Raw genomic sequence first — 15,456 nt, 5'->3', positions numbered from 1 at the left:
GCCGACACCTTTGTGAATAAGACTGAGCTCACGCACGGTGCCTTTGCCCGTGCGGAAAGCGCGTACCATATGTTGATCCTGTCCGTACGCTAAGCCGAAGAACGGGTGGCTAGTGCTCGCACGCGGTCGTACCCCGCCGAGCCTCACTTATCGGAGGCCCAAGCCGAAGGAGATTAACAGAGCTCTCGCGCGTTGCCCCATTGGTTATCGCGAGAGCAAGTAGCATAGCCACCGAGACTTTTCCTAGCGGCACGTTCCAGCTTGAGCGTGAGTTCTCGCAGGGACGCCCCCGACTATATTTTTCGCCCTTGGTGTGGGACCCCTTTGGTTCCCCGCCACCCCGGGACTGGGCGTTTGTGCAGTGTCGGGTGCCGTCGGATACAATAAACGGTATCAGTTAACCCAGGGCAATACTGTGTTATTGCATGCGTCGCTCGGTAGCCCCTTGCGGTCTGAGCTCGAGCGCAGCGGCGCTAGAGGGCGACGGCTGACACGGCCCTGTGGCTCGCTAAGCTCGAACCCGTGGTGGTCGGTTCTCCACTGAGACTCCAAGACTCCACTGCTATTAGAATGACATGGCGTTTTTGACAGGAGAGCAGCGAGTGCAAAGTTCTCTGAAACGTAAAAAAAAAGAAAAACGAGACCGATGGCGATTATTATTTTGGGACGGGATAAGATGCTGAGGGTGTACACTTATTTTTTTTTTTTTTTTTGGAGTGAGCTGTTAGTTAGGCTGCTTACTATAGAAACTCGTTTATTAAGAAACCTTACTAAACCATTATTCTCCATAACCTGGGGCCGAATCACAAATCTCGTTCGTAAAAGCGGTTTTGCATTGGCCAACCACGTTAGGCAATAGTGCGCTCGACATTGTAAATTTCTGTCGCATTATTTTGCGAACAACGCAAATTTTCTTTTTTCTTATGTGAATATGTGCTTTGCGTTTCGCTCTCCGTTCTTGCCCCTTAATAGATCTTGCTGATGCAACTCGGGCGCCATGCTCTATTTGTCTATAAAGCTTTTTTCGAGCTATTTCTTGAATTTTAATTTGCGCGTTTAATATGTACCACCAGGGTCCTTCGTGCCACTAGCAAGTATATCCCCGCTCAAGTTAAAAGATGAAACAATGGCATCTGACGCCAGTGCTTCTTTTCAGGCTATTACTTCGAATAAAAGGCGACAACGAAGGTTGTAAAATTTCATTCAATGAGAAATACGGCTGCAGCGTAGACGAAGCAAGACGCATTCTGGAAACTGCTAGAGACCTTCACTGTAACGTGGTTGGTGTCTGGTGAGTGATGCCTGCGTGTTATTTCTTTCCTTACTCTTTCATGAGAAGAAATACAAGCTCGTGATTCTGTAATTGCTGTGATTAAAGCTATACATGGGCGAAACACGTTCACATACGGAGCAATAATACCTATAACGTTACATATAGCTCAAACACCAACAGAACACGTTCGGTACCATGTTATGACACATTCACGCCGTGTTAATCTCGTCGCTCAATTCGGCCTCTGTGTACAAGTGTTTCCAGCTCTCAGTCTTAACTTTTGTAGCAGCTACCTGTTCAGTCTCATCTTTTGCATTTGGTAATGAATGCTTGTGAATGATTGAGTTATCGACATTTCTTCCCCTAAATTCAACCGCAAGATTTCCGAGAAGCAACGTTGCCTTGCCTTGGCGTATGTGACACAAGTATGTGAGCTCGAAAACCGTGTTCTACGACAGAAGTGACAGAAAGAATGTCAATTAGATATTTTTATTTGGTCTCTTTTTTTGTCAGCGTACGATCTTCGAATACGTTTATTAGAATAAAATCGTTGCATTACCTTGTTTAGCATCTTAACGTTGCTGATTTAACTAGAACGCCCAGAATGTTCGCATACCTTTAGTTTTGTTTGAGTTCTTTTGGTGCTTCTTTTTTTCTGACAGAGTGCACTAACATGTTCATCAGAATTGTGGGTGCTGAAAAGTTGGTCTCGCATGTTGTAAACAGCAATAAATAAATAAATAAATGAATGAATGAATGAATGAATGAATGAATGAATGAATGAATGAATAAATAAATGAATGAATGAATAAATAAATGAATAAATGAATAAATAAATGAATAAATAAATAAATCTGTTGATATGCAATGTTCCTTAGGCGAAGTATAACACTCAAATTCTTAGATTTAATTGCGCTATCCAAAATTTGGGCTGAAAGGGCTCGGCGAACGCACTTGCGCTTGCCGGCAGACGTGTCACGTTAACGCAACTTTCAGAAGCTGTCTCTGTGCTGTTCAGCAAGTTCCAAAAGCGTTGTCTTTAACTAAACAGACCTACTATAATTTCTTGCTTCGCAAAGGCCGGTGTTCAAGTCGATACGAAGCCAGAACAGTTGTCCTGGAGTTCTACACGAACACCAGATTTAACACTCGTCTCTGGTGCACACACTTTGCCTGTGAAGTGTTGTACTATGGATAGAGTTCCTCGTTTCTTTTCTTCTTTTATTTCTTACTTAGTGAAGCGGTTAAGGGTGGCGATCTTTTTAAAAAGAATGATGGCCTGCCTACCTTCCTTTTTGTGCAGCATTGATATGTTTTAAGGATTCGCAACAGTAATACCAATTTCGTGAAGTGGATAAGAATTACCAGAAACAGCCCCATGCTGTTCGAAACAACGAATAAGAGCACCTAAATTTTCGCGCAAGCTCCACATCGCCACGGAGCAAGACAAGGAGCTACTTGCAGTAATGCAAGAAACAAAGTGCAGTCATAAAAAAAAATCACTAGGCACTTTTACATTTCGTAGTCGTGCAGTGTTTTCCAGAAATACATAGACAAGTCGATGCCTCTTCTCACAGCTTCCATGTGGGAGCTTTCTACCAGAACCCGCGGATCTTCGCTCGCACTATACAGATGGCCAAGGCGGTGTTCGATATGGCATCGGAGCTTGGAATGCACTTGACGATCCTCAACATAGGAGGCGGCTTTCCCGGGGGAGTTCGCAGCATCTACATGTACAAACAGGTGTTGTCACCGTTACCATGTCTTATTATTACCTGTCCTTATCTGTCACAAGTTGCAGCAGAAAGTTTGAGGCATTACGTACCCCTGTTGCAATATCTTCATACACAGATAAAGTACCGCCTCTCGAAGTTTTGATATTAGTGCACGAGCATCGGGCCACACTAGGATGCCTCGATGTAGCGCGCCGCCGTACAGGGTGGACACACCTTTTGGCCTGCGCCGCGCCGCCATATTGCTCCGCGATCGCCATATTGAGGCGAGTCGCTTGCTGCGCCCGTTCCTTCCAGCGTTGGTAAAGCAGCATTGTTGGGGAGTTTGCGAAGCTGCTGTGTTGTGCGCCAGGTGCTGGGCGATTCAACTGTGTTTAGTCGCAAAAACCAGCATGCCAGGGTGTTGTGTACCGCTGTGTGCCGGTTCGACAGCGAAAGACATGCGCTGTTTTCGCTTTCCGCGTGATAAGGAACGGAGAAAAGTATGGGAGGCGTAAAGACTGGAACGCGAATGATGACTAGAAGATCTGCGAAGTAAGCCACAACACCAATGCTGCTTCTTATAAGAGTATTGCACCTGTCCGCTTTTAGGTACCAGCATTGTGGGGTTAGAATAATGCCGCGAAGCTTGCTTTTGTTCGTTTGATCATTCTTACAGCGTCCGGCACGCCGCATTACCAGTTTTTCTGTGACGCGAGCTGCGACCAGATTTATCTCGATTCATCCGAACCACGCGCGACTATGTCGGGTTCCACAGTTTTGTTGTTGTTGTCTTTAGCATGTTATATCGAAGTTTCCTTACCAGCTTTAAATTCAGCTCGGCTGAGAGCGGCGGGCATCCTGTTTATCGATGACAGCCGAGCACGTTTGCTGCTATCGCCGCCGCGACTGACGCACCTTTCTTGAAGAGAAAATGGCGTAAGTGAAAACAGACACAATTGAAGAATACTGCATGTTATGCACCTTCTAAACTCTTAAATTAAATTAAATTATGGGGTTATACGTGCCAAAACCACTTTCTGATTATGAGGCACGCCGTAGTGGAGGACTCCGGAAATTTCGACCACCTGGGGTTCTTTAACGTGCACCTAAATCTAAGTACACGGGTGTTTCGCATTTCGCCCCCATCGAAATGCGGCCGCCGTTCGATCCCGCGACCTCGTGCTCAGCAGCCCAACACCATAGCCACTGAGCAGCCACGGCGGGTTTCTAAACTCTCGTGCCCGAAAGCACCGAAAGGCGTTCCTTTATAAAGCAGTCAATCTAGTCAAGTCATCCATCGGTTTGAGCATCCCAGGTGGCCAACGCGGGCCTAGCGGCACAGTAGTCATTTCCACTGAGATCTATGGATGCAAGCATACGCTATTTTATTTCTGTGTGCAAGAAGCGCTTAGGATTGCGAGTAAATGTGCAAGACCTTTATACACCTGAATTTGCTGGCGCGAACGCACGCTAAGCAAGAATATCGACTGACCCTCCATTGCCCGCCGTATCTGCGCTCACCCCAATAAGGCGGTCACGAAGTCAGTGTCTCCACCCTGTACGGCGGCGCGCTACATCGAGACACCCTAGCCCACACAACGTGTGAGTGCCCTCTAACGGATAGAAGAGGCGAGATGGCGCTAGTACGCGCAAGCGTGCTCAGCGCAATCCAGACTCGAGGGCGAGCTGGCGAGCGTCGTCTGCCGAGCTTGTCTCTTCAAGAGTGCTCGCGTCCTGTCTTTGTTATCTGTGATGCCCATCATTAATATAAATTGGTGATAAGAACCTCACGTACACTGCGACACTTTCATTTTTCTTTTTCATCTTATTTCCCACCCCATGCGCGTGCCCATTCAAACCAAAGAAAATTGCAAAGAACGTCGTGAGCGACACATCATAGTCGCGCATGTCCTCTGATTCGCAGAATAAGCCAGGGATGTATTCCCTTAAAGTGAACAGCATAGCAGACGACGCTCGCACTAGAGTGTGCTTTGCGTGCTTGAGAGTATACTTTCTCCGATCTCGAAAGTTATTGCTGCTATAAGTCACTTATAAGCCGTGCGGTAGACGCCTGCGTAATATTATTAAACGTCTGAGGTCTGTAAAAGAAGGTAAATACAAGAACTATGCAATTACGCAAGCGCACCATATAGCGAGGGCGCCATGAGATGAGCCTCAAAGGAATACAAACACAAAAAACGCATAACGATCACTAAACCAATGAAATGACACGTGTGACCTAAACGACTAAGTGCACCTGCAACGTTTCGCACATATGAATATAAGAGTACTTACAACACAAGGAAGTTTCGCTATAAAAACGCAAACGGGCTCCCTTCATTGGTCAGCGCGCGCAGACCCTTGGTGACTGGCGCAGGTAATTCTATGAGAGCTCTTTACAGCAACTGAAGCATTACCATATTTCACAACAACAACAACAACAAAAAAAGATGAGAATGATGATAGGGTAATGTTGACAGAAACAATGCAGCCGACATTCACATTGCAACACTGAGCTTCGCATGCAGGTGTGTGAGTCTGTGCGGCGTGCAACCGATGAGTACTTCCCCGCATCGAGTGGAGTGCAGATCATTGCTGAGCCAGGCCAGTTCTTCGTGGCGTCAGCGTATTACCTCGCTGTCCGAGTCGTCGGCAAAAGACGCAAGGATATTGTCGTTGACAGTAAGTACTCACCCACTTTATTCATTTTCGGCGATCGCCTATATTTCTTCAACCATCTACAGCTTGCACAAAAACTCGACAGTCACATTATTTTTTGTATGAGAATAACCTGAACCACAACTCATTGAGAATCACATACTTTCTTAATTTCTAAAGGTTGCCTTGCGTGACTAAAGTGCTAAACGCAAATTTTCAAATTGTCGACAGTGTATTTCCTAAGCGGACGCAGGCGAGAAATGCTGGACATGTCTCGTAATTTATCCCGAATTGTTGGCTCTGGCCTGGCAGTGCAGCCGCCTATAGCAACGTGCATACTTCAGCAATGACTTGTCGAAGTCATTGCTATGATAAAACGACTCAATTTTCTCATAGCTATTGATCTATAGGTAATCTACTTTTCCAGCAGTTTCATTATGACACAGCCTTGACAGCATTAGGGCCGTTGGGCGCTGCCACATTGGACCACGTCCAGCTGCATACTGCACAATGTGGGCCAGAGTTTAGCAGTACGCAATATCAGCGCATATTATAGCCACGAATGGCGTGTATACTTCATCACCTCCCCTATGTTCAGATTTAGTCTGTCAAGTCTTTTGTAAGTTCCGTTCATATGAACGAAACTCTTCGTGAAAGTGCTTCGTGAAACCAATCGTAGAGAGAGGCACATAGAACGTCTTCGTGTTGTTCCCGACCACGGCTGGTGCTCAGAAAATAGCTGTAGCAGATGTGTCCTCTTCTGTGCTCTAGGTGTCGTTCAGATGCACCAAGACGTCTTTCTCAATGAGAGCAGAGACAACTGCGTTTCCCGTCATCTGTACGAGTTCTCAGACGTGAACATCGTGCCCTTAGAGGTGAGTTCATGAGCTGCAGGGAATTTCGATTATTTCATGATCGTCGTGTACGCAAGCCAAGTTAAAATGTTCTTTTTTTTCTGACAAACAGAAAGCACTAAAGTTATCCTGGATGTATCAAAAGATAATAAAGAGGACAAACAGTAAAACATTTTCTACTTGTCCGATATCCGGATGTGCTAAAAAATGATCGTTAGTGAACTTTTTTAGCATTTCTTTTTATGAGTGAGTGAGTGAGTGAGTGAGTGAGTGAGTGAGTGAGTGAGTGAGTGAGTGAGTGAGTGAGTGAGTGAGTGAGTGAGTGAGTGAGTGAGTGAGTGAGTGAATAAACTTTTATTTGGCCCAGCAAAACGCGATAGAACGCGCACTAGGCTAATCCCACGACGGGACTGACAGATCTAGTCTACCGGCCCGATCGCGGGCGCGCTGGACGGCCAGGATTTGATCCTCAAAGACGGGACTCCGCAGGAGCGTGTCCCACTCTTCCTTGGTGAACTTCGGGCCCAGCGACCCGCACTCCCAGAGCATATGAGGCAAAGTAGCGTCCTCACCACAGGCCACGCAAGAAAAATTCGCATAAATCTCGGGATATATGCTGCAAAGGGACGCCCGATTTGGGTAGGAGTTAGTTTGCAGGAGTCTGAGTGTGACCGCCTGCGGCCTGCTTAGCTTGGAGTGTGGTGGCAGGAAAACCCTTCTCTCTAAGTAAAATAACTTAGTAAGCTAGTTCATTGTGCGTTATAGGAGCGTCTCTGTGTCCGGGGGTTCTCTTCGTGTCATTTAAAGAAGGGCGCTTGACATGCGTCAAATCATGTCACTCGACCAGCATCTTTAAACAAATGTGGCTTGTTTTCTGCTCCTGTAAGTGTAAGGCAGTTGTCGCTCTCATCGGTAGGCAGGACATAGGATGTTTCTTTATGTGCACGTACAATTTTGTTTTCCCATGCACATCTCGCGGCTTTCATCAGTGGACGTCTGTCACACAGACGGGGAAATGACTTTTTGTTTCAATATTTGTTCGTTTCGCATAGCATAAAGTATAGTACATCATCAGTATAACCTCAAAGAGGCTTTAAAGGCGAAGGCTGTAGAGGCGAGATTTCGGGTAGTATTAACAAGCATGAAAAAGCAAGAATTTTACAGAAGCCAGGAAACGCCATACAAGAAATTAAGTGCCCCTATACAGAAACAATAAATGACGCACAAATATACAAGCACACACGAGCAAACGATTTGATGCATGATGATGCAACAATGATGCATAAATAAACATCACAACACATAAATAAACATAAAAGTTTCAGGCGCAACTTCAATTTAATGAGCCACCGGCACAATAATAGTTCAGGTCAACAGGTAATCCGCTTTGTAGTGATGATTAAGTAAATTGTCAGTGATTTTACCTTTAATAGCTTCTAGTTTAAGTAATAAGACATTAGTCAGTGAAGGTTGAATCCAGCAGAACAGAAATATGGGAACCCAATCTTATTCGAGGTCGCGTGATCGAATCCCGGCCACGGCGGCCGCATTTCGATGGGGGCGAAATGCGGGAACACCCGTGTAGTTAGATTTAGGTGGTCAAAATTTCCGGAGTCCTCCACTACGGCTTGCCTCATAATCAGAAAGTGGTTTTGGCACGTAAAACCCCGTCATTTAATTTAACCGAAGCTTATTATTAGGAGTTGCTGGGGTGTTTCAATGAGCGATCTACAAAGCTGAATTTCTACAAAAGGTTGCGTGTGGGTTACACAGCAAGAGAGCACTATCCTCTGTATGTGTGGGACCGCGATTTCTTCATCTATGTTTTGCTATACAGCTTGCAGCACAAATTGGCATCCACGAGTTCCTAGGGAGTACTTGGTCATGAAACGTTATAATGGCAGTGTGTTTTGTGTACGAAGTGAGAAGGGCATGACCGGTAGAATCACTATAACTTGTGTAGGGTAATTTTTGTGTTTTACAGTGGGAATGAATGAACAAGGCATGTGAAACCCGGTGAACAGGTTCCGCAGCTAAAATGAATATAAACGAACACATAGCAAAGTTTAAGAGGCGTATTGAAATGGGAATATGGCCTAATTAGTTTGTATTATTAAGCGTGGATATAGTAAAAATATGTATCACGTATGAAAATATAAATGCTTATTCACATCAGCCATGAAAAACAGCTTTTTTCAGGTGAATTTATTATTTCACGGCTACTATAATATGTGGAGTGCTGAAATTTACTTATTGTTTGAGAAAAACGTAGTAAAGGTACTTATTGTGCTAATTTTCCGTATAATTCCGGGGCGGCGTTTAGTTACGAAGCCTACTAAGCAACCGTATAAATTTGTTTTAGTAGTGTCGTAGCCGTGAATATTCAGGTAGATGGGCTAAGTATAATGAAAGGTAATTTCTGTAAATCAAAGTGGACGAATCCTAAAGCCTCGCAGCCTTCCAACATACATTTACCTCCCTGCTTCACGAAACATTTGAACAAGAAGTTCTGCGCAACGACCGCCCACCGATATTTCCAAGCATCACCTTGACGCACTAGTCTTATTTCGCCGCTCAGATTTCCTTGAAGCGGTTGAACACCGTTACTGTCCTCATTCTACTTCTATATTGAGCTACAACCTAGGTTTTGATTTCATCAGTGTATCCAAGCTTACAAATATGCTTTAGAACAAGTTCAGCTTCTCTTAGTTGGTATTTACTGTGTGACGTAATTCCCGCAAAGGAAAGACCAGGACAGCACATAGTTCTTCGGGTTTCCTTCACTATCCTCATCATTCTTTAGCGCTTAACACGCTATACGATAAGCCTAGAAGCCAAACAAACACAAGAGATTAATGGCAGAAGAAGCTAAGATGCCTAATTGATTTGTGGGCCAGAGTGAGTGTTCGTTGGTCGTATGAATGCGTCCTATATAAGGGACATGCTGTTGTAGTACAAACCGCAAGTTAATATGATAGGTGATATTACTCTTCAAGATCAAAAGTCGTTTCACGGCACCCTTGCTAAAGCTTCTGCGTACTTGCTGTTGGTCATGTTGAACATCTCGGGTAACACTGCTGATAACTTCAAACCTGTTGAGCCTCGTTTCTTACACGCGGTAATTGAAACCCACAGCACAATTAAGTACCAATGTAAAGTGACAGTTTTTTCTGATTCACTTCGTCTGCCATTACTGCAGGAGCCACGAGACAGAAAACTGGATGTGTTGACCACGTTGTGGGGTGCCACCTGTAACCCGCTTGACGTCATTGAGCCTAGAAAACTGTTCTTTGACGTGAACGTCGACGAGTGGCTCCTAATGGACAACATGGGGGCTTACACGCTAAGCTTTGCGTGTGGCTTCAACGGCACTGGATTTCCGATGGTTCACTACATTGTCCCGCCAGATGCAGTGTCTTCTGTCCGTCAAGTGATAGAGCATTCAACCCTGCGAAGCGGATACAGCCAACAGGAGAAAGCTCTCAAAAGGGACTTTTTTACGCACAAACGGCAACGTATAAGTGACATCAGCTGTAATGATTATTGACCCTTCTTATTGCGACTACCTTGATGAAATATACAGTACACAATTAACCTTGGATTGCGTGTTCCGTCAAGGTAGCCGTCAAGGAATGCATAACTCACCTTCAGATCTCAATAAAAAGTCGCTCTTGCAATGCAACTTGTGGCGTTCCGTCTTAAATTGTGCTGTAATTGTTTGATACATACAATGTTCATAGCACTGCTTCTACTTATGCTACCTGATCAGTAGTTATGATCAAAACGTGTCCAGCCCAACACTAGCACACTTCTTAGCATCATTCAATATAAACGATTTCTTGTACTGACTCGACTGCAAGTAGGATAGTGCGATCTAAATATATCCATTTTCTTCACGACATACACGATAAAATTGCTATAACCACATACACGAAGGCAGTCAACGGATTTTTTTTTCGAATTGACTCTTCGTTCGCATGCGATTGCAATATATTGAAAAACCACTCTCAGCAAACTTAAGCAGAAGACAAACATAAGAACATAGCTGCACACGCCATCAGGTCCCAATATGCAGTTTAAGAAGCTGTGCTTTAGGGTAACTTGACCTTCACTGACGTGCTAAACCATTCGACGTGAAATGGACGCATTTTATACAAAAGCACAAATCATAGAGCAAGAACAGCAAATCCGATAGGTTTATCTACGTAGGTTCAATACAGATCAATGGTTCGGTTTCTCAGTAGTGGTGTATCTGTGCAGCCAATGTATATGTAGCCTACCAAAGATATGAGGAGCATCATTAACTTTTCCTAACTACCTGCATCCTTTGTTACTCTCAAAAACTAATACAAGTCACTGATGTGTTGACGCATGTCTTTAGTGCTTCTTAAAGACAATCTGTTTAGACTTTCAAGTATTTTTTCAAAACTCTTTTTTTGCTAATTTCATGGTAATAGGCTGATTATTAGAAGAATTATGTGAAGATAAAAGGTTCATTTCATAAGATCGGCACGGAATCCCGAGCACCAGTACTTCAGTGTGACGTCCTAAATTTCATACTATGCTTTCTTTTCTTATCGATATGGGCCTTTGGCCTTGTGTAAAAAGTTGTGGATCTTGATAAGTTCAGTCGTCAGCTTTCTTTTTTTTAGAATGTAATGTAGTTCATCTTTATTAATAACAAATAACCAGGCTGAAGTAGGCGCCTGAAAGATGTATGGTCTCACGGAAACCTGGTGCGGGAAATTCAAGGCGGCGTCGCGATCGCTCCCTTGCTATCCCGTCTTTTCCGGCTTGTAAGACCTTTTCGGATGGTAAGGCATGCTTTTTGATATCGTAGGAGGGTCATTTACTATAGCTCAAGTTCTTTTTTTTAATGTCACTTTAAATCTGCCAGCATATTGTCACGGAAGGATGACAGAAGAGAGAGAGGAAGAAGATCGCGAGACGCTGGGTGCTGCGTGTTGCTGCTGGTCAGCCATCTTCACCACATTAACATTACTTGTATATATACTGTAAATATATTCAGTCTGTACTCCCAACATCCCCGTAACATATTGGTAGGACGGGCGGGGTACCACGGCTGTAAACGGAGCTCCGCAGTGCACGTCGCATCACCGCCCTCACCATGAATGACGGTGAGCACTGGGGATCAACGTCGTCGCTGCCTCCAACATCACCATCACCCGCTACGACGCTGCCCCTTCGGCTGTGGTTGTGCAACCCAAGGATCCCGGAACTTTCTGCGGGACTGATGGCGCCGACGTTAAAGAGTGGGTGGCTATGTACGAACGTGTGAGTGGAATCAACAGATGGGACCCTACGCTCATGCTAGCTAACCTGTTGTTCCACCTAAGAGGCACGACAAAGGTGTGGTTCGAAAACCACGAAGAGGAGCTGACCAGCTGGGACCAATGCAAAGAGAAGTTAACAGAGTTGTTTGGCAAACCAACCGCCGTAGAATTGCCGCAAATCAGGAACTTGCCTCTCGTGCCCAATCCCCACAGAGTCCTATGTTTCGTATATCCAGGACGTGCTGGATATACGATCTGGAATCGATATACGTGCTGGAATAGCCGATCACGACATGACCGAAGCTAAGTAGGGCATGTGCTCAAGGTAATTGCTGACGACGCCTTTAATCTGCTCATGTGCAAAAGTTGCTCTACAGTTAAAGCTATCATCATTTTTTCTAAACATCATGTATTTGTATCGGGGAGGCGAAAGCCCGTCAAGCTGGATATCTAGGTTTTTCTCTCCCCCTCCCACATCCTTGGGATGGAAAATAAAGGCTATTATTATTATTATTATTATTATTATTATTATTATTATTATTACCAATGAGTGCCGACAATTCAAGCAGGCCAAATGCCGACGCGTCCTGCACTTATTCACCAGACTTCCCAATACTGCCGCAACATCGACGTGTGAAGATCAGCCCGCACAGCAGCATGCTTCCTCATCAGAGGACGTGGTGCGAATCGTTCGACGTGAACTGGACGCGATGGCGCCCGCAGCTTTCTGTTCGCGTAGCCCTAATACTACCTCTATTTCAGTTCCCCTCGTGCAAGCCATCGTTCGACAGGAACTTGAAAACTTGATGTTGATGAGCATATTCGTTGCCCTCAACAGAGGAGAGAGCCGGGACCCAAACTAATTCGATTGTTTGTTTGGAAGGCGTAGCTTTTCCGAGAATCTTTAGTGCTACACGGGACACCCAGCCAGATCTGTAGTTCTTGTATGCAGCTTGTGCGTCCGTGACGACCTTGGTGACGTGAGGTTGCAGGAGTGCGAGAGCAATCGCCGCTTCTGCTTCCTCCGAAGACGGAGTGTAGATTGATGCGCAGGTGACCAGCTTTTCTAGCCCGGTGACCACGACTGTTGCCCTCGTGGAGCGTTTGGATAGAGAGGCGTCTGCATATTGGACAGTTTTGTCTTCCTCCAGGGTCCTGAAGATGGCTCTCGACCGGGCGTCGCGTCGTCCGGCATGCCTTGTGGCATTCATGTTGCGCGGTAGTGGTTTGCATTCCAGCTTCTCACTCAACTTTTTGGGTAAGTGGCCGTGGCGGGTGTAGTGCTATTCTTGCCATCCTATCTTGCGGAGGACAATTCTGCCCGCCTTGGTCTGGCTAAGGCGTATCCTTTGGATGGGTGGGCTTCTACCGCAGCATAAATGGCCCGGCCAACTTCCATATAGCCGACCTTGCTGATATTCAGACCCCCAGTGGTCTCACCACGATCTTGGTATTTTCTCGGGGCAATGCAGGCATGCGCGCTCTCTTGATTAACTTATCTTTGGCGTTCCCGGGTCCATGACCGGCACCGGAGGGTTTTGATTGAAGTGCATTGGGTAGACCTAGGTCTCGCTGACGTGGCCGGGACGTGGCCGGAACGTGGCTGACGTGTTGCACCGGCGATGCGACAGCCTAGGGTCCTGGTGATTTCTTCGGGGTGAATATCCTCCCCCTCTATTTCAACACTCATGGGAGTGACCATGATGCAGGTAGAATTTGGAATAATGTGCTTTCCAACAGCGTCCGGAAGTCGGCGGAGGCGGCGGCCGCGGCGGCTAGGCCAAGCGGTCGGCGGAACAAGCCTAGGCTTAGCGATGACTCGCCTTGGGTGGGCACACAATTTTCCTTAAAGTCCCCAAAAATGCTCCCCTACCTCAAAGGCAGGTATCCTCGTGGTCCTGATAACTACACGGCACACTTGGTGCAAGAATTTATGGAGCACGAGGTGATAATCCGGCACAATCATTGAAAAACTGCGGAGCCGATGTGCAGCGCTTCCCACCGGTGTTGTGCCTTATTCTTCTTCCTCTGCTAGGAACATGTGGTACAGTCGCTCACCATCACCACGCGGTCACCAGTCTCGCTCACCGCAAACACGTCGCCCATCTTCCCGTTCGCCGCAGCCATGTCGCCTTACGGCTATGGCTTTTGGCCGCACCCTTTCAGAAAACTAAGAAATGCAGCCTTCGGAGGTGGTGCTGCATTGCCCACTACTGCAGCAAATTCTCTGTCAGTGCCCACAAAGAGAAGTGTAATTGACGTTAAAATTGACGCCTTACCTGTCCAAGCACTCGTCGACACTGGAGGCCACGTATATGTGATGAGTGCTAGCCTACGTAGACGTTTAAAGAAGGTCCTCATCCTAGCCACTGTCCGAGTGCTTCGTGTGGCCGACGGTGGCATGCTGGTTGTACTTGGAATGTGTACTGCACGCATAAGTATAGCCGAGCACCCTACTTCTGCTCTCTTTTCTGTGATTGACAACTGCCCTCATGACATTATCCTTGGATCGGACTTTTTATCCCATCATTCCGCTTTCATCGATTGAGCAACCAGCGTTCTTCAGTCAGGATTGCCTCAAGTCGCCGATGCTCCAAGCACCGCTCCACCGCACTTGTGTTCGCTGTAAGATGTGCGTCTGTCAAATGAGGCAGTCACTTATGTCGCTTTGACCGCACAGCCACAGATACCAGACGGTGAATATCTCCTTTACCCCATCATCGACGTGCTTTTGAACCGCAACGTTTCTCTTCCGCATACGCTGGTGACTATTATTCATTCTTCCGTCGTTCTTCCGCTTCTGAGTTTCAGCCTGTGCCCTCAAGTGGTTCCCGCCGGGGTGTTCTCGGCCAGCGTTTCTAATACTTCCGAATTTGACATTGAATGTCTGAATGCCGAGAGCGGTTTCTTAGCACCAATAGCAGCTCACAGCTCTGGTTCCCTAACGGATGACTTGGCAAAGATGATTGCACCTGACCTCACCTCTTCACAGGCCGCGGACATACGTCTGCTCCTCGAATCGTACCTTGACATCTTTGATTTCGGCGACAAGCCTTTAGGACAAACATCTGTTGTTCACCACCGTATCAACACTGGAGACACGAATCCTATTCGTCGGTGTCCATGTCGTGTATCGCATGCTGAACGTCGAGTCATCCAATCAGAAGTGGACAAAATGCTGCGCAAAGGAGTCATCGAACCATCAGCCAGCCCTTGGGCTTAGCCTGTCGTCCTTGGGGAAGAAAGGTGGTACCTGACGTTTTTGTGTCGATTATTGCCATTTAAACAAGATCACCCGAAAAGACGTTTACCCACTACCACGCATCGATGACGCCTTAGACTGCTTGCAGGGAGCAAAATACTTATCGTCCATCGATCTTCGATCCGGCTACTGGCAGATTTCAGTTGATGAAATGGACCGCGAGAAGACGGCCTTCATCACACCGGATGGTTTATATCAGTTCAAAGCCATGCCGTTTGGCTTATGCGATGCTCCGGCGACATTTGAACGTATGATAGACTCTCTTCTGCGAGGCTGCGAATGGATCACCTGTCTCTGTTACCTTGATGACGTTATCGTTTTTTCTTCCACATTCGGCAGCCACCTTACCCGACTCGCTGCCTTTCTTGCGGTCTTCCGAAAAGCCGGCCTCCACCTGACC

The 15,456-nt window shown here is 46.3% G+C and overlaps 1 protein-coding gene across 1 annotated transcript in view; it reads left to right on the top strand.

The window, feature by feature from the left end:
• The window catches only part of LOC126541547 (ornithine decarboxylase-like), an 83,483-nt gene extending 73,301 nt beyond the window's left edge, over nucleotides 1-10,182 (top strand). Inside the window, exons 7-11 of the mRNA XM_050188352.3 lie at nucleotides 1,157-1,291; nucleotides 2,851-3,016; nucleotides 5,517-5,670; nucleotides 6,418-6,521; nucleotides 9,700-10,182. Of these exons, the coding sequence (XP_050044309.2) occupies nucleotides 1,157-1,291; nucleotides 2,851-3,016; nucleotides 5,517-5,670; nucleotides 6,418-6,521; nucleotides 9,700-10,047 (907 nt within the window). The 3' untranslated portion in view covers nucleotides 10,048-10,182. The remainder of the gene's footprint in view (nucleotides 1-1,156; nucleotides 1,292-2,850; nucleotides 3,017-5,516; nucleotides 5,671-6,417; nucleotides 6,522-9,699) is intronic.
• Nucleotides 10,183-15,456: the final 5,274 nt, after the last annotated feature.

The sequence above is a fragment of the Dermacentor andersoni genome, chromosome 2 (genome assembly GCF_023375885.2).
Source record: "Dermacentor andersoni chromosome 2, qqDerAnde1_hic_scaffold, whole genome shotgun sequence".
NCBI lineage: Eukaryota > Metazoa > Arthropoda > Arachnida > Ixodida > Ixodidae > Dermacentor > Dermacentor andersoni.
This window is presented reverse-complemented; position numbering and strand designations above follow the sequence as displayed.